At 44.0% G+C, this 26,588-nt stretch overlaps 4 protein-coding genes across 8 annotated transcripts; 2 read left to right on the forward strand and 2 right to left on the reverse strand.

The window, feature by feature from the left end:
• The first annotated feature begins 715 nt into the window (after window positions 1-715).
• Window positions 716-6,045, forward strand: lrrc51 (leucine rich repeat containing 51). The gene is made up of 4 exons (XM_090223894.1): window positions 716-722; window positions 944-1,116; window positions 5,751-5,884; window positions 6,036-6,045. The coding sequence occupies exons 1-4, from the start codon at window positions 716-718 to the stop codon at window positions 6,043-6,045; spliced, it is 324 nt and encodes a 107-aa protein (XP_090080020.1).
• Window positions 6,046-7,014: 969 nt separating this feature from the next.
• On the reverse strand, window positions 7,015-11,028 carry lamtor1 (late endosomal/lysosomal adaptor, MAPK and MTOR activator 1). Its single transcript, XM_021588446.3, has 5 exons — window positions 10,683-11,028; window positions 9,348-9,493; window positions 9,173-9,250; window positions 8,953-9,076; window positions 7,015-8,689 (listed from the first exon to the last, which is right to left on the reverse strand). Exons 1-5 carry the CDS (start codon window positions 10,722-10,724, stop codon window positions 8,597-8,599), a joined length of 483 nt encoding a protein of 160 aa, XP_021444121.1. The 5' UTR covers window positions 10,725-11,028; the 3' UTR covers window positions 7,015-8,596.
• Window positions 11,029-11,187: 159 nt separating this feature from the next.
• On the forward strand, window positions 11,188-13,705 carry LOC110508005 (secreted frizzled-related protein 2). The gene is made up of 3 exons (XM_021588445.3): window positions 11,188-11,968; window positions 12,091-12,171; window positions 12,286-13,705. Exons 1-3 carry the CDS (start codon window positions 11,440-11,442, stop codon window positions 12,636-12,638), a joined length of 963 nt encoding a protein of 320 aa, XP_021444120.2. The 5' UTR covers window positions 11,188-11,439; the 3' UTR covers window positions 12,639-13,705.
• A 1,574-nt stretch (window positions 13,706-15,279) lies between these two features.
• On the reverse strand, window positions 15,280-19,188 carry hs020 (HSPC020 homolog). 5 transcript variants are annotated; one of them, XM_021586902.3, is made up of 5 exons: window positions 18,919-19,188; window positions 18,327-18,452; window positions 18,154-18,213; window positions 16,121-16,261; window positions 15,280-16,011 (listed from the first exon to the last, which is right to left on the reverse strand). In XM_021586902.3, exons 2-5 carry the CDS (start codon window positions 18,444-18,446, stop codon window positions 15,964-15,966), a joined length of 369 nt encoding a protein of 122 aa, XP_021442577.1. In that variant the 5' UTR covers window positions 18,447-18,452; window positions 18,919-19,188; the 3' UTR covers window positions 15,280-15,963.
• Window positions 19,189-26,588: the final 7,400 nt, after the last annotated feature.

The following is a 26,588-nucleotide window of genomic DNA, read 5'->3' on the forward strand; positions in this document are numbered from 1 at the left end:
GTAAACTGTCTCTAACCAGAATAGAAAGAGGAGTGGGAGGCCCCGGTGCACAACTCAGCAGGAGAACAAGTACATTAGAGTGTCTAGTTTGAGAAACAGACGCCTCACAAGTCCTCAACCTGCAGTTTCATTCAATTGTACCTGCAAAACACCAGTCTCAACGTCAACAGTGAAGAGGCGACTCTGGGACGCTGGCCTTCTAGGCAGAGTCGCAAAGAAAAAGCCATGTCTTAGACTGGCCAATAAAAATAATAGATTAAGATGGGCAAAAGAACACAGACACTGGACAGAGGAACTCTAACTAGAAGGCCAGCATCCTGGACTCCATCCTGGAGTTCTCGCTCATTGTGATGAAAATAAAAACAAGTGTCTTGCAACATGATAGCTAGCAAACTCTGTGTGGGTTTTAAGGGTTAAGTTAGCAAAATAATGTTGCATGCATAGTAGCCAGAAGTCTAGTTCTTCAGGAAGAAACTTAGCTATGTCATTGTGTTGTGTATGCCCTGAAATGAGGCATATAGATGAAGTCAAGTGAAAATACATTGTTTGAGCATGGACAAAGTAGCTAACGTTAGGCTAAGTGCAAAGATGATTCAGGATACCTCTTTTAAACTAGCTGGTTTGTTGTTACATTCAAATATTATATTTATGATCATACAGGTTAGCCAAAAGGCTGTGAAATCCTCTGGATTTATTATTCAAATGCCTCAGCCCAATGACAGGTAAACCAGCAACAGTTCTTTCACATTACTATGCGTGCAGATGAAGGAAAGGAGACAAGGAAAGAAAGTCACTATTGAGATGCAATTCAGAGTATTGTACCTTTTACTCAACTCTCTAATCCCTTTTCTGGCTGCGTCTCAATACAGTAATGGCATCCTTTCCTATTCTCAGTGCCACATCTGAGTCCTCTCATACACCTCTCTCTCTGTTTCTCTCTCAGAAGCTCTGACGGAGGAGCTCAACCAGGGCGTGCGACCACTGAAGCAAAATGCAGAGAAGAAGTTCTGCAGCTGCTCGCTGCTGCGTGTCAACAACAACAACAACATCATCACAGACTTTAATAATGCGTCTCACCTGGGTTCTACCTGTCCTTCAACGACATCTCACACACCAGTGTGTTGAGTTCACACAGTCACGCACACAGGGTGTCTCTGGACAAAACTGGTGCACTATATAGGCAATATTATGTCATTTCAGACAAGCCTCTCCCTGAATGGACACAGGTGGTAAAATGAATTTCTCTAGTACAGGTATTCCCAAACTGGGGTATGTGTACCCCCAGGGGTACGCGCAATCCCGTCGGGGGTACGGCAAATAAAAATGTGATTAACATTTTTAATTTATTTCTTATTTTTATTTGTTACATTTAAAAAATATATATATATTCACATTTTCAAACAGTCCATTTATATTTTTCAACGGGGCTATACATTTGGGTGAAGTTTTTTTCTCGCCTGAGTAGCCTCGTTTCACTGCCAAAAATAAAATTAAACCTAATAAAATTAAATCTTCTATGGACACTGTGTTAACTAACCTCCAGAAGAGCTTCAACGCCCTACAAATCTCCTTCCGTGGCCTCCAACTGCTCTTAAATGCTAGTAAAACTAAATGTATGCTCTTCAACCGATCAACCGATCGCTGCCCGCACCTGGCCGCTCCTAGCATCACTACTTTGGAAGGTTGTGACTTATGAATATGTGGACAACTACAAATAGCTAGGTGTCTGGTTAGACTGTAAACTCTCCTTCCAGACTCACATTAAGCATCTCCAATCAAAGTTAAATCTAGAATCGGCTTCCTACTTCGCAACAAAGCCTCCTTTACTCATGCTGCCAAACATACCCTTGTAAAATTGACTATCCTACCAATCCTTTACTTCGGCAATGTCATTTACAAAATAGCCTCCAACACTCTACTCAGCAAATTGGATGCAGTCTACCACAGTGCCATCTGTTTTGTCACCAAAGCCCCATATACTATCCAGCACTGCGACCTGTACGCTCTCGTTGGCTGGCCATCGCTTCATACTCGTCGCCAAACCCACTGGCTCCAGGTCATCTATAAGTCTTTGCTGGGTAAAGCCCCGCCTAATCTCAGCTCACTGGTCACCATAGCAACACGCGCTCCAACAGGTATATTTCACTGGTCATCACCAAAGCCAACCAACCTTTTAGCCACCTTTCCTTGCAGTTCTCTGCTGCCAATGACTGGAATGAATTGCAAAAATCACTGACGCTGGAGTCTTATATCTCCCTCACTAACTTTAAGCATCAGCTGTCAGGGCAGCTTACATATCATTGCACCTGTACACAGCCCATCTGTAAATAGCCCACCCAACTACCTCAACCCCATATTTTTTATTTACAGTTGAAGTCAGAAGTTTACATGCATCTTAGCCAAATACATTTAAACTCAGTTTTTCACAATTCCTGACATTTAATCCTAGTAACAATTTCCTGTTTTAGGTCAGATAGGATTACCACTTTATTTTAAGAATGTGAAATGTCAGAATAATAGTAGAGAGAATTATTTATTTCAGCTTTTATTTCTTCATCACATACCCAGTGGGTCAGAAGTTTACATACACTCAATTAGTATTTGGTAGCATTGCCATTACATTTTTTTTACTTGGGTCAAACGTTTCGGGTAGCCCTCCACAAGCTTCCCACAATAAATTGGGTGAATTTTGGCCCATTCCTCCTGACAGAGCTTGTGAGTCAGGTTTGTAGGCCTCCTTGCTCGCACACGCTTTTTCAGTTCTGCCCACAAATTTTCTATAGGATTGAGGTAGGGGCTTTGTGATGGCCACTCCAATACCTTGACTTGGTTGATCTTAAGCCATTTTGCCACAACTTTGGAAGTATGCTTGGGGTTATTGTCCATTTGGAAGACCCATTTGCGACCAAGCTTCAACTGATGTCTTGAGATGTTGCTTCAATATATACACAGAATTTTGCTTGCTCATGATGCCATCTATTTTGTGAAGTGCACCAGTCCCTCCTGCAGCAAAGCACCCCCACAACATGATGCTGCCACCCCCGTGCTTCACGGTTGGGATGGTGTTCTTCGGCTTGCAAGACTTCCCCTTTTCCTCCAAACATAACGATGGTCATTATGGCCAAACAATTCTATTTTTGTTTCATCAGACCGGAGGACATTTCTCCAAAATGTACGATCTTTGTCCCTATGTGCAGTTGCAAACTGTAGTCTGGATTATTTATGGCGGTTTTGGAGCAGTGGCTTCTTCCTTGCTGAGCGGGCTTTCAGGTTATGTAAATATAGGACTCATTTTACTGTGGATATAGATACTTTTGTACCGGTTTCCTCCAGCATCTTCACAAGGTCCTTTGCTGTTGTTCTGGGAATGATTTAGACTTTTCACACCAAAGTACGTTCAACTCTAGGAGACAGAACGCATCTCCTTCCCAAGCGGTATGACGGCTGCGTGGTCCCATGGTGTTTATACTTGCGTACTATTGTTTGTACAGATGAACGTGGTAGCTTCAGGCGTTTGGAAATTGCTCCCAAGGATGAACCAGACTTGTGGAGGTCTACAATTCTTTTTCTGAGGTCTGGCATGATTTCTTTTGATTTTCCCATGATGTCAAGCAAAGAGGCACTGAGTTTGAAGGTAGGCCTTGAAATACATCCACAGGTACACCTCCATTTGACTCAAATTATGTCAATTAGCTTATCAGAAGCTTCTAAAGCCATGACATAATTTTCCTAACACCCCCTAACCCTACAGCAGAGAGATAGATAGCGTATGTAAACTTCAGACTTCAACTGTATTTTTTTTGCTCCTTTGCAACCCAGTATCTCTACTTGTACATTCATTTTCTGCTCATCTATCACTCCAGTGTTTAATTGCTAAATTGTAATTATTTCGCCACTATGGCCTATTTATTCCCTTACCTCCCTAATGTTACTACATTTGCACACGCTGTATAAAGATTTTTCTATTGTGTTATTGACTGTACATTTGTTTATCCCATGGATAACTCTGTGTTGTTTGTGTTGCACTGCTTTGCTTTATCTTGGCCAGATCGCAGTTTTAAATGAGAATTTGTTCTCAACTGGCCTACCTGGTTAAATAAAGGTGAAATAAATAAATGGTGTTCAGCACAATGTCAAATACAGGTAGCCTAGTCTAATCACATTAAGCATTACTCTCTCGTGGTAATTCCACTAACGGTCCATATGTAGCCAAACGTAGCTGCTGCTCATGTTGGTGTCTGTACTGATGGTGCAAAAGCCATGACAGGGAGACATAGTGGAGTGGTAACGTGTGTGCAAGCAGTTGCTCCAGACACCACTTGGGTACACTGCAGCATCCACCTAGAGGCTCTTTCTGCCAAGGGAATGCCTGACAGCATGAAAGAGGGAAGGGAATGCCTGACAGCATGAAAGACACTACAGTGAAAATGGTTAACTTTGTTAAAGCAAGGCCCCTGAACTCTCGTGTATTTTCTGCACTATGCAATGATATGGGCAACGACCATGTAACGCTTTTACAACATACAGATGTGCGCTGGTTATCAAGGGGCAAAGTATTGACACGTTTTTTAAATTGAGAGATGAGTTTAAAGTTTTCTTTACTGATCATAATTTTCACTTGTCTGATGCTTGCATGATGACGAGTTTCTCACACGACTAGCCTATCTGGGTGAGGTTTTTTCTCCCTTGAATGATTTGAATCTAGGTTTACAGGGACTCTCCGCAACTATATTCAATGTGCTGGACAAAATTGAGGCTCTGATTAAGAAGTCGGAGCTCTTCTCTGTCTGCATTAACAAGGACAACACACAGGTCTTTCCATCATTGTATGATTGTTTGTGTGCAAATGAACTCAAGCTTACGGACAATGTCAAATGTGATATAGCGAAGCCTCTGAGTTGGGTGCACAATTTCGCAGGTACTTTCCCGAAACCAATGACACAAGCAACTGGATTCGTTATCCCTTTCATGCCCTGCCTCCAGTTCAGTTACCGATATCTGAACAAGAGCCTCATCAATATTGCGCTTCTGTGAAAATTTAATCAGAAGCCACTACCAGATTTCTGGATTGGGCTGCGCTCAGAGTATCCTGCCTTGGCAAATCTCTGCTGTTAAGACACTGATGCCCTTTGCAACAACATGCCTATGTGAGAGTAGATTCTGAGCCCTCAATAGCATGAAAACTAAATACAGGCACAGACTGTGTGTGGAAAATTATTTAAGACTGAGACTCTCTCCAATACAACCCAACATTGCAGAGTTATGTGCATCCTTTCAAGCACACCCTTCTCATTAACCTGTGGTGAGTTATTCACAATTTTCGATTAACAAATAAGGTTTTATATGTAAGATGGTTAATAAAAAGCAAAATGATTGATTATTATATTATTATTTGTGCCCTGGTCCTATGAGAGCTCTTTGTCACTTCCCACGAGCCGGGTTGAGACAACAACTCTCATTATTATGTTTAATAAATGTATCGTATAGTGTGTGTATGGTAGGCTTATAATGATGGCAAAAAACAACATTTGAGAGTGCGCTGACTTTTGTGGTAGAGGGGGTATAGCTGGAGGTTGAATTTTTGAAGGGGTACGGGACTATTAAAAAGTTTGGGAACCACTGATCTAGTACATTAGTAGTGATCACCCTACATTTAAGGGCCTAAAGCCTGTGTGTGTGTGTGTGTGTGTGTGTGTGTGTGTGTGTGTGTGTGTGTGTGTGTGTGTGTGTGTGCACACTCTGTTTCCCAGGTCCTGGTAGAGCTGAAGGAACTGCGGGTGTTGTATTGCCATGATAAAAGCATCTGTAACCTTTCAGAGGTGGATAAGCTAGGCGCCCTGCCCTTCCTGCACGGCAACACAATGGAGAATGAGGGGAGCTACAGGTACACACACACAGGCATTACATGAGAAAGGTGAGGACAAACCCAAATCTACACACACCCACATGCAAATATAGGCCGCCACTAAGCCCCACATAGGGGGTGGGTTACAGGGGTGGTTTATTCCACTCATACTCTTCGTGTGATCTCCCAGTGCTGTTTGAAACCTGTATGTTCACCGAGGGCAATGTGGCTCTGAGCTCTATGTGTAACAGGTGCTGAGTTCGTTGCAGCTGCGTAGGATTCTGACAGGTGCTTAAAATGAGCAGAGAGATCAGGGTCTAGTTACACACCGACTCTTTGCCTGTCTGCATAGCAACACTAAACTCCTACTGAGTTTTGGGGCATTCTCCCTCTCTGTTCAGTGCTAAATTACTACCAGTTTACAGTGTGTATAGTCACTGAATGTATAAGATGTGTTCAGTTCTACAGCCTTATGGTCAAGAGAGAATTTGTGTACCCGGACAAACACCCAGTAATACGAACTTTCTCATGTAATGCCTGTGGTGCTGTGTGTGTGATTGCGGCCCTGCCTCACTTGTTGGACTTCTGCGCTGTAACGGGCCAGGATAGAATCATGGCCCAGGTCTGGCATCATCCCAGCAATCACAGCAAAACACCAGGACAACTGGCCTGTCACCAGGGGGGGGGCACAATCATCATGCCAACCAACCAGAGTTCCAGAACCACAGGCTTACATCAGAAGACCATTATGACCTGACGCATCATGTAAAAGTACAATACAAATCTACTCATCAGAAACTCTGGTGTCTGTCAGAGTTGGGGAAGAAGGAATAGCACATCTACAGTAGATGTGACCTTGACCTGTATAATTATTGAACTGGACCATTGACCAGCCAGGCCCAACCAGGAACAGAGCCCTCTCACTCACTCTCCCCAATGCACTTTGGTAGGTGTTACTTTGTGTTGAAATATGGATCTGAGAATTGACCAGCAGCTACGAGACATACTGAATAATCCCTATCATGGTAAACAAAGGCTTCAGAGAAAGTTGAAAAAATTATCATATCCATTACTTACAGTACACACTACATAAGATGTGATAGTGTTCATTAGGTTTGTTGTAATGATACACCACACAATTCTCTCTATACAGACCTACAGAACACCAGTTTAATTGTTGAAAGTCTTTAATGAATTCATTATTTGGGGAAAAAAAAATGTATTAACAGTATATCTTAATAAACCTTTTGGTACTAGCCTAAGAAATGAACAATGTTATCCAGGTACTATTGCACACTGAAGTAACAAAACAAACAAAACAAGCACACTGCAAAAAGTGGCAAATAAACACGGCCTTGCAGATGATCATCCCTTTAAAGACCCCAGAGAGGCACCCACCCACACACACACTCACCCCGGAGCATAAATACACTTAAAACATGAATAAATAATCACAACGCCTCTGATCATTTTAATTTAGGGGATACTCACAGGTTATGGTTGTTTATCTCAAACTGCCATGACAGCTTTCAGTTCATGGTTAATGTGAGTAACTCATCACAATCTGTTTTGTTTAAAAATTCAAACAAACTTGGGTGTTAAGTTTTTTTTCCTTTTATGTCATAAAAACTGGGCTGCTGTATCCTTAGTTTTGATTGGCTCCTAAAACAACTTCATTGGAGCTTTAGCCAATCCTGACCAACAGACTCTACAATGGGGAGGTGCATACACTCCATTTCTTGCTTCTGACTGAATCACATAAATCTGTACATAGAAGGCATCAACACTTCACTGATTCATTTACATTACAAGCCCCCGAACCCTCCCCCCAAGCCCAGTTCCACCCCCAGCTGTATTGTTTCTGTGAAGTCTAAAGATATGAATTCAAGGACTGCCAGCTAAATTATTGAAGTGCGAAGCATGTTTCCCCCAGAAATCAGAGAAACCCATGTGGATTCCAACCTCTGTCCTCACCTCTGCCAACATGAGCTGAACTCAAGGGAAGACTCATATGGGTCATATCAGATTTGAACTTAGGTACTATAGTTGAACTAAGTCCCTCCTGTTTTTAAACCTACCCAACTTACTTTAGGTCAATCTAAGGATTTTAACAAAGATAAGGAACACTATAGTGAGGGTTCTTTCTAGAAATTCATATTGATGACATGAGGGGTGGGATGTGTGTTCTGGGTGACCGGTCCACACCGTGTCAGAACAGCATCCCCATGCTCACCGTAGTGGGTTGGCTGGCTGTGGACATATTTTTTTTGCCCTGTTCCTGTGCTACATTTGGACATGCATAATCACCCTCTTTTCCTAGCTGTGGTTAGTTAGTTAGTACATTACCGGAGCTGCATATCAGACGAGGTTAGCTACACCTGAAAAACTCACAGCCAGCGCTAACGCCAGCAGCAGCCTAGTCATGCAGCTAGCTAACCGTTTATTCAGTCAGACTCAGTCACTCTTCAAACAAGAACATTTAAAATAACAAAAACAAAGACTGCCCTAACACCATTATACTGCCATAACATTTGACGGCTGGTGAAAGAAGGATGAATGGTGGCTTTGAAAGGTGGTTCTGAGGGGTGCAGGGCAAGGTTGGTTAACCCTTTCAGCAGGGGAGGCCTGGTTGTCATAGTCCTCAGCAGGTTCCTGGTGGCATAGCTGGGTAGCACAGGGACTGGGACACATAGATGCAGTGTGGGCATTGGGGACAGGACGGGAGGTGTATTATGGAGGCCAGAGTGTAGATCAGGGGATGGCAAATTGAACCACTAGCTCTTCTTTAGCGTCCACCTTGATCTGAGAGATTGCACTGTAAGCATAGGCAGCTATCTTGGACACCTGTAAAACAATTAGAACAAATGAGGTTAACTCGCATCAATCGGATACATAATGCGTTTGTTGTTGCTCCAGAGCTGCCATACACTAACAGGTTTATGGACAGGGAAAGCACATGACTGTAATAGAAAGATGTCCTGATGAACATCAGAATGGTAATGACTGGAGTAGAATCAATGGAATTGTATCAAATACATCAAACACATGGTTTCCATGTACCAAACTATGAAACGTTACACCCCCAGTGTGTGTGTGTGCGCGAGCACCTGTTGTACATCCGAATATGGCACCAGATCACTAGCGAGCACTTGGTGCGGTTGGCTGGTGAGGGAAGGGAGAGGGAGGGGCTTCTTCTGAGACAGACTGTTACTCAACAAGGCCAGTTTTGTACTGAAAACACAATAAAAGACAGGTTAGTACTGAAACACATCTACAAGGCCAGTCAAAACCCACATACACATTAAGCAACTACCTCCACACACCCACCTATATTGCCGAGCTTTGTCCATGTACTCATGCTGCTCCATGCCTTGAGAGTCTGCAGCCGAGACATCGATGATGTTCCTAAGAAATGGAAAGACAGGCAGGTATTCAGCAGAATTCAATTCCAATGAAATAAACACCGTGATGATAGAGGAGAAAGAGAATGTTTGTGTCTTACAGGGCTGTTTTGGTAAGGATGGATGTGAGTAAGGCCTGTTCGTCTGTGCGGGCTGAGGGTACACTGGTGGAGTTCCATTCTGTGCCGTTGAGGGGCTTGCTGTCGGGGTTCGGGTGGGGGATCAGCGGCTTACGCTCGTCAGGGTCCTGAGGCACAACATGCGCATCGCGATCACAAACTATCACAACATCCTTCATCACTATCACAGGCTGTTTGGGTAACCAGATTCTGCTTATTGCTAAAATGATTATGATACAACATCTGAACTGAAGTCTAAAACAAAGGGGCGCCCTACAACACCTATAATACTCAACCTCTGATTTGTTGCTTTGACAGGAAGAAAATAATGAACCCAAACAAAAGTTACAGAACCCTGATATAATGATACTGGTGTGTATAGTTCAGTATTATACTGTGTTATAACAAGGTTAGCTAAGTAGTGGCAGGCTATAATGTGTACAACAGTCATCTGATAAACAGGATACAATCCCTGCCTCACATTTTTCCAAAGGAAAAAGAAAACTTCCCTTCTCCAAATTCCATTTTGGCCTATGTCACCACAACTGGATGGGAAATCTGAGATCATATGACATGCATCTGGGAGAAGTTGATTGGCTGGCAATATCAACATGTTCCAACAGCTTGACCGAATGTGAACCTTTGAGGCCCAATTTACATAAGTGGTCACGTTTTACTGGCCCTGATTGATCATCATCATGATAGTTGAGAATTGAAACTAAGCTATTGTCTGCCTTGCAAGTAGATAGCTACTGACGTACACATATGAACTGATTAAGTAAGCTAGATAATGTTTGTAATTGTCAACAAAAGGTTGTCACTATTTTGAAACGTCTCTTAACTAGCTAATGTTGTTAGGTGAGTTGGTCAACTTGCCAATACGGGAACTAACGTTAGCTAAACTCCCTAGGCCCAATTTTTCTAGCACAGCTAGCAGTTGTCAATTAAATATTATATATTTCTTAATTCCATTATTGTACGTTTAAATGTGTGCGCATTGTTGTGAATTGTTAGATATTACTGCACTGTTGGCGCTAGGAACACAAGCATTTCGCTACACCCCCAATAATATCTGCTATATGTGTACAATACAATTTGATTTGAAAGGACTGGCTAGCTTTCTGCTGGGTCGTAGTTGGCTAACTTAAAAATAGTTTCATTTTAACACGCAAAGAAGCACCATATTTTCACTTTTGACTCGTGGAATTCGTAACAACAAACTGTCTTGCAATGGCCTTATGACCACAAAGAAATTAAATATGTTTTGTTAAATAATATTTGACACCCTAGATAACCAACTAGCATAGCATTAGCTACCTGCTCGGTGGTCTCGTTCTCGCTACTGTAACAACAACCCATGGCGTCCGCTGGGCGTTCGGCGGTCTGCCAGGTACGCGAACCCAATCTCCAACTACTCCACCCGGGAAACTATTGCTATAATAAGAGAAACAGACCCTGTCTGAGTCCACGGGAAAGGAATCAAACTTCTTTCTTTGTTTCTCTTTCTCGCTGACCGCTTCTGTCAGCTACTACAACAAACGAAGCCTATCACATGACAGCAGTTTTTGCGCAGCCAGGGCTCAGCAACAAACATATGACATCCGGCCAATATGAAGATGCCATGGGGACGGATGCCCTAATCACGTGACAGTGGTATTTTTTTTTTTTAAAGACTTGCTAAAATAGTGAGCTTGCTGTTGTTTTGACTGGGGAATAAACCTGCAGAAAACAGACCGCGTTGTAAGGAAAATGCATAACGAATAGATGGCAAAAATACATTGCTAGCGCAGACTCATTGGGGGCAGGTTCTGGGAGGTTCTATGGGAAGATAAAACAACAAACAGTCTTTCAGACGCCCCCCCCCCGTTCTAATAACAAAGACACTTTTACAGCCCTCAATAACCGGGAGTCACACCATTGCATTTGATGTAAGAACCAGTTTGTTCTGCATGACTGGGTGACGCCAGGCGCCCTCATTACACACTAGCCTAATACTAGGTTGGTTCCAACCGGCTACGCACTGCTGAACAACCACCGTGCTGCATTGGTTTTTTATTCTACACTTGTCGTCAGTATGGCTCAACTGAAGTTATCACTTTGCGTGTTGGTGTCTATTTCTTTCGCCTCGGTTTTGACCACAGACAGCTCCATTCAGTTTGCGTCCGAAAGTCTCAGTTCCTCATCGTTTCGCTCGGTGTGTAAGCCCATCCCCAGCACACTTTCTCTGTGCCACGGCGTCGGTTACGGGGATATGCGGCTGCCCAACCTGCTGGGGCACGACTCATTGAAAGAAGCCCAGCAACAGTCGGCCGCCTGGCTGCCGTTGGTCTCCAAACTCTGCCACCGAGATACCAAGAAGTTCTTGTGCTCGCTATTCGCCCCGGTGTGCCTACCGGAGGGGCCCGTGCGCCCCTGCCGTGGGCTGTGCGAGGCTGTGAGGGACGGTTGTCTCCCTGTGATGAGCGCGTTCGGGTTCCCGTGGCCCGACATGTTTAACTGCACACAGTTCCCACGCGGGGTCCATCTCTGTATTCCCACCACGACCCAAGACACACAGCGTGCGCGGAAGGGAGAGGAAGCGGGTCACGAGGAGGCATCAGAGGGTTTGTGCCTATCGTTATCATCATTATCATAGAAAGCTGATCCTCTGCAAACATGTTCCAAGCCCTTTCACTCACACACGAACTAACCCTGTTCTCCGTGGCATGTCTCTTGGTGTCCTCAGGAACAGTGATCTGTGACTCATGCAGTCTGGCTGCTGAGGGGGAGACCGACATCCAGAACAACTTCTGCAAGAGTCCATATGGTGAGTGATGTGTGTATGGCATTGGTCACACTTTAGACAAAGGCTTATAGAGGCCTATAACCTGTTTACATGTGTAAACGTGTTTACATGTATTTCTGTGTTTTCTTCTCTCAGCCTTTAAACTGCTTATCGGGAGTGTGTCTGTGGAGGGGGGTGACTGCAGGTTAGTCCCTCTGGGCCGGAGTCGCATCCTGAGGTGGGAGGGTGGAGGCACGGAGAGGGCTGAGGGCGTCCGGGGGGCAATGGCCTACAGTGCCCTTTGGCTGCAGGAAGGGGGTACCTGCACCTGTCCTGCCCTGGAGGAGGCAAATGGGGGAGAGGGGAAGGGGTCCGTGGCAGGGGTGTGGTACCTGGGCCTTGCTGACATACAGGAGGGCAGGTTGGTCCTCTCTAGGCTTGTGAGATGGAGGAAGGGGGACAAAGAACTCAAGAAGTTCATCAGGAGACTGCTCAAACAAGCCTGCTGATGATGTCATCAAACAAGCATAAAGAGACTTTCCAATTTGGCCAATTGGATGCGTATGAGAGGACACCACAGCCCTGTTACATGTCAACCTCTTGGCCTATAGACCCTATCCCTTCAATATCCCTTTCATATCCCTTCAATATCCCTTCAATATCCCTTTCATATCCCTTCAATATCCCTTTCATATCCCTTCAATATCCCTTTCATATCCCTTCAATATCCCTTTCATATCCCTTCAATATCCCTTCAACATCCCTTTCATATCCCTTCAATATCCCTTCAATATCCCTTCAACATCCCTTTCATATCCCTTCAATATCCCTTTCATATCCCTTCAATATCCCTTCAATATCCCTTTCATATCCCTTTCATATCCCTTTCATATCCCTTCAACATCCCTTTCATATCCCTTCAACATCCCTTTCATATCCCTTTCATATCCCTTCAACATCCCTTTCATATCCCTTCAATATCCCTTTCATATTCATATCATCTAGCTCTGGAGAAGTCGTCCCTTCATCATAGGGCTCCAGAGTGACGCAGGGGTTTAAGACACTGCATCTCAGTGCAAGAGGTGTCACTACATTCCCTGGTTCGAATCCAGGCAGAATCACATCCGGCCGTGATTGGGAGTCTCATAGGGTGGCGCACAATTGGTCCAGTGTCGTTCGGGTTTGGTCGTCATTATAAATAAGAATTTGTTCTGAACTGACTTTCCTAGATAAATAAAGGTTAAATAAATAAGAATAATTGAGTATCTACCCAGTCTGTTCAGATCTACGAAGACCTGCTAGGCAGAAGAGAGACCATCAGAGGACCAGTGTGTTTGTTTGGATCTATGTTCTGGGCACCTGTCACATATTCATTATTAAGTGTATTAAATTCTGAATATTATTATTTTTTTAATCAAATGTGAGAACATGATTGTGATTTGTGTGAGCCGAGTGAGGACACAGTTACCAGTGAGGCACAGAGCAGCATTAGTTCCATTCAAAGCAGAGTATTATTGGCAGATAGTATCAGAGACTGCTGTGTAAGTGTCCAATAAACATTATTTTGAGCTGTAAATACTGCTGTCACTATTATTTTCTGTGCATGTGTGTTTTCTGGATCCTTCTGTTTGTAGGAAGAGACAAACCTGACTCTAGACTCACATCACACGTGTCTGTACACCTAATCCACCCATGTCTGTCTGTCTCTCTCCCCCTTCTCTCTGCCCTCCTACATCTCGAGTGTCTTGAGTCAACATATGAATAACTTTCCCTGTAGCCTACCAGTGATGTATTGCTGTATGTTTATTATGACATAATAGTCAATAATAATATCATGTGTGAGAAACGATGGAGTGGGGCTGGGGAGGGGTACTATGGCCACACCTGTTTTCTGTGAATAAAACAAACGTGCCTCAGGTTATCAATGACTAATTCAGAAGGCCAACTTCCTTACTACATACACACTCTGCCCTCACCTATGGAGCTCTGACTACAGACACACACAATAACCTTTTTGCATTTCTCCTATTTGACAAACTCATCTCTGGGCAGAGGAGTCTTGTTTTTGCTGTATGGCGGTTTTGTGGGAGAGAATATACTTTTTACAAGAGGTTTGTGTTATGGTAGGTTGAGTTGTAGTAGTTCAATGTAGCGTTGTTTGTCAGTGAGGTGAAAGAATCTCCTGTCACTCAGCGTAAAACTCTAGTAACTGCAGTATGGTGTTGGCCGGAGGAACAGCTGTGTATGTTGGTTAGCTTGCTGGTCTATAAGTACAGAATGGACTGTAATGGGTGTTTGTGTAATTGAGGAAGAGTTTATTTTATTATCTTTTTTAATGAATAGTATGTGCGCTGGTAGTCTCCCTTCTCCTGGTGTGTGTTTAGATATGTGTGTTAGTGTGTGTACCTACTGTATGTGTGCGTTTCTCCTTGCAGCAGTACTATGGTGTCTGGTGCCATAATGCTGGCCTTCCTCCCCCTGGTGTTGACTTATTCCCTACTACTACTTTGTTGTTCTACCGGGCGGTGCTGGTGAGGATGTGATATGACTGTAATACTAGGCTGAGCCGGGAAGAGAGGGCCTTCCAGTATGTTCTGACCCACCCCACCCCCGGAGACCCAGAAAGCATCCTGAAAACCTTTGACCTCTGGTGCAGCAAGGTGGAGTTCAGCAGCAATATCAGCCCCAAGAAAGGTGACCCCACCTGACTGAAATTCTTCTCCCTCTCTTCTCCATCCACATTTGCCTGTCTGACCACACCTATGTGTGTGTAGGTAAGATAAGGAAGCGGATTATTTTCCGAGCACTGCCCTCTGACAGTGCTGGGTTCCCACTGTGGATACAGCACAGTGCGTATCGCCTGGGCACCAGGCTCTACAGTGTGGAAATGGATGCAAGAATCACTGCCATAGCAGAGGTCACACGAGGCTTCGAAGATGACACAGTGAGAGAGAGACACACATATCTATTACTAAGACATGCAAGATTGGGTACAACTTACTTCTGGTTTTGTTGTCTGAGCCTCCTGCTGCCTTGACCCTCCTAGTCTCCTGCTGCCTTCTGCTTAGTGCCCCCTGCTGGTTGAATATCGCTCAGACAGCATCTAACACGTGTTATACAAGTCTGTGTGGCATCAATAAATCCATTATCTGTACTCAATGTTGCTCTTTATTTACATAAGACACTGGACCAATTAAAAAGGCATTTACATACATACATACGAGCACCTGTGAAATTCCTTTTTAAAATCAGTTTTGTTGAATACTAACGTTTGTTTTTAACTCTCCAGGTTTCTGTTGACAGCACACCCACACACAGCAGATTATGCAGGTGCAGTGTACAGGCTATGGTTTATGCCCATTCAGATGTGACGCGACTGGTGACGGACGGACGGGAGAGTCAAAGTACACACACAGAATAAACGAGTACCAGAGAGGGGAGTAAGTGCACTCTGATGTCCTTGAGTTTGATGTGTGCATCGTCTAAACAAAGGGTCTGAGTGTCTCGTGATCTGTGGGGGAGGACAGAACTAGCAGAGGGGAGGTTGAGGTGGAGCAGTTCTTTCTCCTAATGTTGCAAAAAACGCTTGTTTCAAGAGAAAAATGTTTTACAGTTTACAGTCTTCACACATTGCAACTGTAGAACACTGAATGAGAGAACACGCACACAGCACTTTCTCCATGCAGTAAAACCCCACGCAGCTCACACCTCCCCCTTTAGTTTCACAGGGTGGGTGTGAACAGCAGGGAAAGTTCACCAACCAAAAGCCACTGTTCGGCAGAGTAGATGAGCGCTACCAAGGGGGCATCAGAGAGCAGCGAGGATTACTCTGGCCTAGATCATCCACTGGTCCTGGTCTTGGTCTGCTCCCTCCATATCCACCTGAGAGAGGGATGAGTGACATTAAGAATCAGAAGGCCTAGTATTTCCCTTATGTAGTGCTCCATAGACGTGACCCCTAACCCCTGATTGTGTGTGCGCGCGCATTGACCTCGTTGACCTCTCCGTCGTCCGGTGACTCGTTGTAGTCGTTCATCTCATCTATGTCCTGCATGTCCTCTTCATCCTCAGAGTCTTCCTCACTATCTTCCTCATCCTCATCCTCCTCCTCTTCTTCCTCGTCAAATGTTTGCTACACACCCACAGAGAACGCAAACACACACCAGAGTGAGCATGGAAAAATGACAGAAAACATCCTTAACAGCCACTATAAAAGAAAATACCACTATCTTATTTTATTCCAAACGTTGACGCAAAATGGTAAACAATCAAATCAAATTGTATTTATAAAGCCCCTTTTTCATCAGCCGATGTCACAAAGTGCTGTACAGAAATCCAGGCTAAAACCCCAAACAGCAAGCAAAGCAGAAGCATTGTGGCTAGGAAAAACTCCCTAGAAAGGCAGGAACCTAGGAAGTTCTCTTCTGGCTGTACCAGTTGGAGATTATAAGAATACAAGGCCAGATCGTTCTTCAAAATGTTCAAATGTTCACAAATGACCAGCAGAGTCAAATAATAATCACAGTGGTTGTAGAGTCTGCAACAGGTCAAGTACCTCAGGAGTAAATGTCAGTTGGTTTTTCATAGCCAAGCGTTTTTATTTTATTTATCTAGGCAAGTCAGTTAAAAACAAATTCTTATTTACAATGACGGTCTACCCCGGCCAAACCCTGATGATGCTGGGCCAATTGTGCACCGCCCTATGGGACTCCCAATCACGGCCTGTTGTGATACAGTCTGGAATCGAACCAGGGTCTGTAGTGACACCTCTAGCACTGAGATGCAGTGCCTTAGACCACTGAGCCCCATTCAGAGGTCGAGACAGCAGGTACAGTAGAGGGATGGAGGGAGAGAGTTGAAAACAGCAGGTCTGAGGACAAGGTAGCAGTGAAACGATATGTAAAATTTGAGGAATTAAATGTCATGACATATTAAAACCTCTCCCTAGCTGCTAAACTCTCTTTCTGTGTACCACACCCCCATAACCAAGTTCACACAGGGTAGGGGGTTTAGGACCACCATCTTTAACTTTACTTGGTTTGAATGCGAGCTAGCGTGCATTACAAAAGCATAACAGCAGTCTTGAACCACAGAGACGGTCATCCTGGGAAACAGCATGGACATCTCTGCTACTTCACTAAGACAGGATAGCACCCACCTAGATAACAGGCCGGGATAGATACACAGCTGATCAGATTTGGGTTTCAGTGAACCTAAAAATATATCTGTGGGGAATGTAGCTGTTCTCTCCTACTGTAGCTTTACACTATCTTTGGATGGTATAATTTAAGCTCTTGCTTGCCCTCCCTCCTCTGGCCCTAATTTTTTTTAAAACATGTTTTTACCTTTATTTAACTAGGCAAGTCACAAATTCTTATTTTCAATGATGGCCTAGGAACAGTGGATTAACAGTGGCCTGTTCAGGGGCAGAACGACAGATTTGTACCTTGTCAGCTCGGGGGTTTGAACTTGCAACCTTCCGGTTACTAGTCCAACTCTCTAACCACTAGGCTACCCTGCTGCCCCTAATGACTCTCCCAAACCTGGGAGCTGTTGGGAATAACCACAAAATGCAAACATGTGTCTATTTTATTGAATTGTGCCCCACATGCCCTTTCCACCCCCACATAGAACCAACTACAAAATACATTACCATTGGATGTTCTGGTGCTGCTCGGGCAATTTAAAATATTGATTGACCTTCTTATTGAGGAATGTAATTAAAAAAAAATGACATTTGTGTTGTACTGTATTTTACTGGATATATATTGTTTTCGATTTGGTCGTATGAAATTGTATTTGCAGGGCTCCCTTGTGAAAGAGACACTGGTCTCAATGGTGACTCCCTGCATAAATAAAGGTCAAATAAATGTGAACATGATTCACCTTTGTAATATCGCAGGACTTGGTAAAAATCCATAAGCATCTTGTATACATTTGGGCCAACTTTTGGATGAAAATATGAGTGACCGACAGGTCAGTTGTCTAGGTAAGTAAAATAAACATTATTTAAAGCTCAGATACCTCGAAAATTGGCTTCCCAATAGGCATCAGGCTATTGTCCTTCTCTGAGATGCTCTGTAACTAAGGGGGAGAGACAGGAGAGGTCAGTGTGTGTATGTCTGAACCCAGGTTGGCTCTGTCACTCCTTCTAGTCTTGTCCTTTCTTTTCTCTCTCTGTGTTTGTTTGATTGTACCCAGGTCTGGTGCTGCTGCTCCTGTTGGTGTAACTCTGTCTCATCCACACACGGCCGGTCCAGGTTGAACCACAGAGTCTCTGTCATCCTGGGAAACAGCGAGGGGAACTGCGTGGACATCTCTGTCTGAGAAGACACACATACTTCATTGAGACAGGATAGCTATCAGCACCCACCTAGATAACAGACCTGGCTAGATGAGTACAATCAGATGTTGGTTTCAGTGACCCTAACAATGTGTTGAGAGTGTAGCTAGCGAAAGCTACCTGTAAGAAATGTCACAACATAGCTAGCTAGCTGCTAACTTGGGTAGGTTAGCTACTGTAAGAATTGCAGATTAGGTTTTGAATACTTTAAAATGGTATCTGTTAAGTTATTGCAGATCTTCCTTACTAGCTAGCAAACACTCTTCATCCTGCATAATGTAGCTAACGCGTTAGCTAGCTAGCTATGTTACGAAACAATATCTAATACATCAACAAAAAAATTGTACAGATATTTACTGTACATGTCAAAATATTCACCGTCTTACTTGTCAAACCCCTATCCCGACTAGTAGCTATCAAAATATAAATTTCAAATTTAAACTGACCGGAAACCAGTGTTGTTTTGTAAACGCTCCCGGTGTGTACGCATATCGTTCCACATACGTTCCGCTTACTACTACTACTACTACTACTACTACTACTACTACTACTACTACTACTACTGCTGCTGCTGCTTCTTGTTCTAGAGGTTTATCAAATATTTTTATAACTCAACCATCTCATTGTTCTATCTTTGGTTTTATGGCAGACTACACTTGTTGGTGTATTGCTATATGAGGTCTTCTTTGATATTATTGCAGTCCTCAAACAAATGCAATAGGTGCATGCCGCCACCTACTGTTTTGGCTGTATGTCAGACCAACTAATTAAAAAATATATAATTTAAAAAATCAGATTCAACTGCCAACAACCATCCCTACAGGCTCTGGGGCCTGAGAGGGAAGAGCATCTTTGGACAGTATTCTTTGCAATGTTTAGGCAGTGAAGTCCTGTCAACCCAAAAACATTTCAGCCGCAGAAACTATTATGTCCAGTTTCTTGGACTTTTTGTGTGTATGTGCAGGACAATTAATTATATGCAAGATAAACACCATAAAATCCACCTTCTTCACAGTCAGCATATCAGTTTCCCTCGACTGTTGAACAACACTGAATCTCTACAGTCTGCGGAGCATCCACCACCATATCTTCAGCTCCCCTCACTCCTTCAACTACTTCACGTGCCTCTGTGTAGGAGAGCTGCATAAAAGCACTGACACTTGCCACTTCATATTCCTTTACCCTAACTGGGCACTCCAGGGAATTGGGAACGTGAGTTCCATCACAAAGACGGAGATACATGGGGAGAAGGTCCGTATGCCATGTGAGAATTTGTAGGCGAGTGAGTAAACCTCCACTACCATCCATTCTATTGGCCAACGTGCAACCACTGGAGAATAAGCTGGATGATCTACTATCAAGACTATCCTACCAACGGGACATTAAAAACTGTAATATCTTATGTTTCACAGAGCCATGGCTAAACGACGACACAGATAATATAGAGCTGGCTGGGTTTTCTGTGTTTCGTCAGGACAGAGCAGCTACGTCTGGTAAGACGAGGGGCGGGGGTGTGTGTCTATTTGTCGATAACAGTTGGTGTGTGATGTCTAATAATAAAGAAGTCTCGAGGTATTTCTCCCCCGATGTAGAGTACCCCATGATAAGCTACAGACCACACTGTCTACCAAGAGAGTTCTCATCTATATTATTTATAGCCAAATATTTTCCACCACAAACTGATGCTGGCACTAAGACCGCACTCAATGAGCTGTATAAGGCCATAAGCAAACAAAAAGTGCTCATCCAGAAGTGGTGCTCCTAGTGGCCGGGGACTTTAATGCAGGCAAACTTACATCCGTTTTACCTAATTTCTACCAGCATGTCACATGTGCAACCAGAGGAGAAAAAACTCTAGACCAACTTTACTCCACACACAGAGATGCATACAAAGCTTTCCCTTGCCCTCCATTTGGCAAATCTGACCATAATTATATCCTCCTGATTCCTGCTTACAAGCAAATACTAAAGCAGGAAGTACCAGTGACTCTCTCAATATGGAAGTGGTCAGATGACACGGATGCTACGCTACAGGACTGTTTTGCTAGCACAGACTGGAATAAGTTTCCTGGATTCATCCAATGGCATTGAGGAGCATACCACCTCAGTCACCAGCTTCATCAAGAAGTGCATCAACGACATCGTCCCCACAGTGACCCACAGTACATATCCCAACCTGAAACCATGGATTACAGGCAACATCCGCATCGAGCTAAAGGCTAGAGCTGCCGCTTTCAAGGAGCGGGACACTGTCCGGACGCTTATAAGTAAGCCCACTATGCCCTCAGACGAACCATCAAACAGGCAAAGCGTCAATACAGTACTAAGATTGAATCTTACTACACTGTCTCTGATGCTTGTTGGATGTGGCAGAGCTTGCAAACTATTACGGACTACAAAGGGAAAACCAGCCGTGAGCTGCCCAGTGACGCAAGCCTACCAGATGAGCTAAATGCCTTTTATGCTCGCTTCAAGGAAAGCAACACTGAAGCATGCATGAGAGCACCAGTTGTTCCGGATGACTGTGTGATTAAGCTCTCCGTAGCCGATGTGAGCAAGACCTTTAACAGGTCTTGTTTAAAAGTGCAGTGGAAACGCGTTCTCTGGAGTGATGAATCACGCTTCACTATCTGGCAGTCAGATGGACTAATCTGGGTTTGGCGGATGCCAGGAGAACGCTACCTGCCCGGATGCATAGTGCCAACTGTAAAGTTTGGTGGAGGAGGAATAATGGTCTGGACTGTTTCTCACGGTTTGGGCTAGGCCCCTTAGTTCCAGTGATACAAGGTCACTTAGTGCCAGTGATATACTACAGGAAACAATGACGTTCTAGATGATTTTGTGCTTCCAACTTTGTGGCAACAGTTTGGGGAAGGCCCTTTCCTGTTTCAGCATGACAATGCCCCCATGTGCAAAGCGAGGTCCATACAGAAATGGTTTGTCGAGATCGGGGTGTGAAAAAACTTGACTGGCTTGCACAGAGCCCTGAACTCAATCTGATCGAACACCTTGGGATGAATTGCCCAACCTCACTAATGCTCTTTTGGCTGAATGGAAGCAAGTCCCCGCAGCAATGTTCCAACATCTAGGGGAAAGCCTTCCCAGAAGAGTGGAGGTTGTTATAGCAGCAAAGGGGGGACCAACTTCATATTAATGGCAATGATTTTGGAATGATATGTTCAATGAGCAGGTGTCCGTGCACCTGTGTACGTGCACTACCAAAACAGTTTAATAAGGAAAATCAAGGAGTTTCTCATAGCTAGTTTCTATGTAGGTTATGCTTGAATCAACATTCTATGACTTTTATTGTGTAGGTGGACCAGTCCTGGTGATAGGAGCGGATCCTTAATGTGTCTCTGTGTCAGGAGGACTGCCATAGCTGGCATAGCTGGCAGTACACACACACACACACACACACACAAGACACACACCAGGCAACAACACATTCGCCATGCTGGCCCTCAACACTGGGACCCGTCAAGTGTGCATGCGTAGTCCCTACCTGTACTCCCTGTTCACCCACGAGAACAACAAGACAGCCTATAGGAAGGAGGTCGGAGACCTGGCAGTGTTGTGCCGGGACAACAACATCTCCTTCAACGTCAGCGAAACAAAGGAGCTGATCGTGGACTACAGGAAATGGAGGGATGAGCACGCCCCAATTTACATCAACAGGCAGCGGTGGAAATAGTTTCCAATTGTCATACTTAAGTACAAGTAAAGATACCTTCATAGAAAATGACTCAAGTAAATGTGAAAGTCACCTAGTAAAATCAATACTTGAGAAACAGTCTAAAAGTATTTGGTTTCAAAATTCTTAAGTATCAAAAATAAATGTAATTGCTAAAATGTACTTAAGTATTAAAAGTAAAAGTAAAACTATAAATAATTTCTAATTGCTTATATTAAGCAAAGCAGAAGGTACGATTTTCTTGTTTTTTACATGTACTGATAACCAGGTGCATACTCGAACACTCAGGCATAATTTACAAGCATGTGGTCAGAGGTAGTAGGAATGACCAGGGATGTTCTCTTGATAAGTGTGCACATTAGACCATTCTCCTATCCTGCTAAACATTCTAAATATAACGAATATGTTTGGGTGTCAGGGACAATTGAAGGAGTAAAAAGTACAAGTAGTAGAAGTAAAAGTTGTCAAAAATATAAATAGTAAAGTAAAGTACAAATACCCCAAAACACGACTTAAGTAGTACTTTCAAGTATTTTTAAGTAGTACTTTCAAGTACTTTACACCACTGTCAACAGGGCTGGAGTGGGTCGAGAACGTCAAGTTCCTCAGTGTCCACATCATTAAGGATCTATCATGGTCCACACACACCAGCACAGTTGGAAAAGAGGGCACGACAACGCTTCTTCCCCCTCAGGAGGCCGTAAAGATTTGGCATGGGCCCTCAGATCCTCAAAAGGTTCTACAGCTGCACCACTGAGTGCTGACTGACTGCATCAACGCTTCTATACCAGGGACCTCAACCCGATAGAGATGGTTTGGGATGAGTTGGACCGCAGAGGAAAAGCATCCAACAAGTGCTCAGCATATGTGGGAACTCCTTCAAGACTGTTGGAAAAGCATTCCAGGTGAAGCTGTTTGAGAGAATGCCAATAGTGTGCAAAGCTGTCATCAAGGCAAAGGGTGGCTACTTTGAAGAATATCAAATATATTTTGATTTGTTTAATACTTTTTGGTTGCTACATGATTCTACAATGTAGAAAATAGTACAAATTATATTTTTTATGTTAATTTATTTAACCTTTATTTAAGTCAGTTAACAACAAATTCTTATTTACAATGACGGCCTACCAAATAAAGAAAAACCCTTGAATGAGTGGATGTCTCCAAACCTTTGACTGGTACCCCTGCACATCGACTCTGTACTGGTACCCCGTGTATATAGCCAAGTTATCATACTCATTGTGTATTTTATTATTACTTTTCTATTATTTCTCTTTTTTCTTTCTCTCTGCATGGTTGGGAACGGCCTGTAAGTAAGCATTTTGCTGTTAGTCTACACCTGTTGTTTACAAAGCATGTGATTAATAAAATGTGATTTGACACACACATACACGCACACACACAGGTATACACTCTTTCACAGACACACACAAACATTTAAATGCAAAATAAAACAATGTGATGAAACATTGTTTCTTTATCCTGTCCTCTCCACCCCTCTCTCCTCCCTTTCTTCTCTGCTGCCTGCAGCTGTGGTTCACCGGAAAGAACCCCAACAAGAAGGTGGCAGAATACTGCTTAAACCACACCACCCTGGCAACGTGCTGCCCCCGCAACACACTCCTCCTCCTGGCAACAATGTCATTAAGCATTGTCCTGCTTTGAATAAAACCACAGATGCTTATGTCATAGATGGCTTTATGTGGTGTCCTTGTATTCCTACACACTGTAACTGTGTTTCTGTGGCTATATGTCTCATATCAAATTACATCCTATTCCACACAGTTAAATAAAGGTTCAATAAAAAAAACGAAATATGCACTACTTTTGACCAGAGCCACAGGAAAATAATGACCTCTTTCCTCTTTCCTCAGTCCTCACCCTTACACCCTCTTCATGCTGTCCTCTTCTCCCTTCCCTCCTCTCTTTCCTCTCCCGTAGAAGGGTTCAGTGTTTAGTGTTTGGCACTCAGCCCGCCTTGGCACTGAGGCTGCCAACAGAACCTTACTCTCTGTCTAGGACGTTAGGATATTTCAGGGAACCAAAAACACATGACCAGTCTGAGAGGGAGGCCAATCTGCTTCAGTTCTCAGTAATTATGGGGTGTTCCATTCCCCTATGTGTGTGTGTGTGTGTGTGTGTGTGTGTGTGTGTGTGTGTGTGTGTGTGAGTACAGTCTGTTCTTGTCTTTTATGTTTTCATTTGTCACAGAGCGTATTATGGGTGTGGCTAGCCTCCTGTACCTGTGGTTACCATGCCATAGTCCTCACCCCTGCTGCCTGAGATGTGGCACATACTCTCTCACAGAAGCACATACACACACATGTACAGAGACTCACATTCATGTAGCCTCCACACACACTTACACACACCATGCTCTGTGTGATGACATAGCCAAGAATAGCAGAAAGATGGACGAGGTCCATAAAGCTATTAATACCTAGCCTCTCTCCAGGTCCCACTCACCTCACACTCTACAAATCAAATCAAATAGTATTGGTCACATACACATGGTTAGCAGATGTTAATGCGAGTGTAGAGCAATGCTTGTGCTTCTACTTCCGACAGTGCAGTAATATCTAACAAGTAATCTAACAATTCCCCAACAACTACCGAATACACACAAATCTAAAGGGATGGAATAAGAATATGTACATATAAATATATGGATGAGCGATGGTCGAGCGACATAGGCAAGATGCAGTAGATGGTATAAGGTATAGTATATTCATATGAGATGAGTAATGAAAGATATGTTAACATTATTGAAGTGGCATTGTTTAAAGTGACTAGTGATCCATTTATTAAAGTGGCCAGTGATATGAGTCTGTATGTAGGCAGCAGCCTTCTGAGTTAGTGATTGCTGTTTAGCAGTCTGATGGCCTTGAGATAGAAGCTGTTTTTCAGTCTCTTGGTCCCAGCTTTGATGCACCTGTACTGACCTCGCCTTCTGGATGATAGCGGGGTGAACAGGCAGTGCCTCAGGTGGTTGTTGTCCTTGGCCTTTGGCCTTTCTGTGACATCGGGTGCTGTAGGTGTCTTGACTGGCAGGTAGTTGACTATAGGGGTGGCAGGGTAGCCTAGTGGTTAGAGCTTTGGACTAGTAACAGGAAGGTTGCAAGTTCAAACCCCCGAGCTGACAAGGTACAAATCTGTCGTTCTGCCCCTGAACAGGCAGTTGACCCAGCTGTAATTGAAAATAAGAATTTGGCCTTAACTGACTTGCCTAGTTAAATAAAGGTAAAATAAATTGTGCAGACCACACCACCCTCTGGAGAGCCTTGTGGTTGAGGGAGGTACAGTTGCCGTACCAGGTGGGGATACAGACCAACAGGATGCTCTCGGTCGTGCTTTTGTCAAAGTGTGTCAAGCCACATTTCTTCAGCCTCCTGAGCCTTCTTCACCACACTGTCTGTGTGGATGGACCATTTCAGTTTGTGATGTGTACGATGGACCATTTCAGTTTGTGATGTGTACGCTGAGGAACTTAAAACTTTCCACCTTCTCCACTATTGTCCCTTCGATGTGGATAGGGGGGTGCTCCCTCTGCTCTTTCCTGAAGTCCACGATCATCTTCTTTGTTTTGTTGAGGTTGTATTCCTGACACCACAGTCCGAGTAGGGCCTCTGTAGGCTGTCTGGTTGTTGTTGGTAATCAAGCCTAATACTGTTGTGTCGTCTGCAAACTTGATGATTGAGTTGGAGGCCTGCATGGCCATGCAGGGAGTACATGAGGGGGCTGAGCAAGAGGGGGCTGAGAACGCACCCTTGTGGGGCCCCAGTGTTGAGGGTCAGTGAAGTGGAGATGTTGTTTCCTACCTTTACCACCTGGGGGCGGCCCGTCAGAAAGTCCAGGACCCAATTGCACAGGGCGGGGTTGAGACCCAGGGCCTCCAGCTTGATGATGAGCTTGGAGGGTACTATGGTGTTGAATGCTGCGCTATAGTCAATTAACAGCATTCTTACATACATTCTTACATATGTATTCCTCTTATCCAGATGGGATAGGGCAGTGTACAGTGTGATGGCGATTGCATTGTCTGTGGACCTGTTGGGGCGGTATGCAAACTGAAGTGGGTCTAGGGTGACAGGTAAGGTGGAGATGATATGATCATTGACTAGTCTCTCAAAGCACTTCATGATGACAGAAGTGAGCGCTACGGGGCGATAGTTATTTAGTTGTGTTACCTTTACCTTCTTGGGTACAGGAACAATGACGGCCATCTTGAAGCATGTGGGGACAGCAGACTGGGAAAGGGAGCGATTGAATATGCCCGTAAACACACCAGCCAGCTGGTCTGCGCATTCTCTGAGAACGCGGCAAGGGATGCCATCTTTGTGTGTGTGTGTGTACGTGTGCATGTGTTGATGCAGACAAAGCACTTCTTTTAAACATAAATTGGGCTGGGATGAAGCTTTAGGAATA

Source organism: Oncorhynchus mykiss, chromosome 27, assembly GCF_057628025.1.
Source record: "Oncorhynchus mykiss isolate SJ-2025 chromosome 27, ASM5762802v1, whole genome shotgun sequence".
NCBI lineage: Eukaryota > Metazoa > Chordata > Actinopteri > Salmoniformes > Salmonidae > Oncorhynchus > Oncorhynchus mykiss.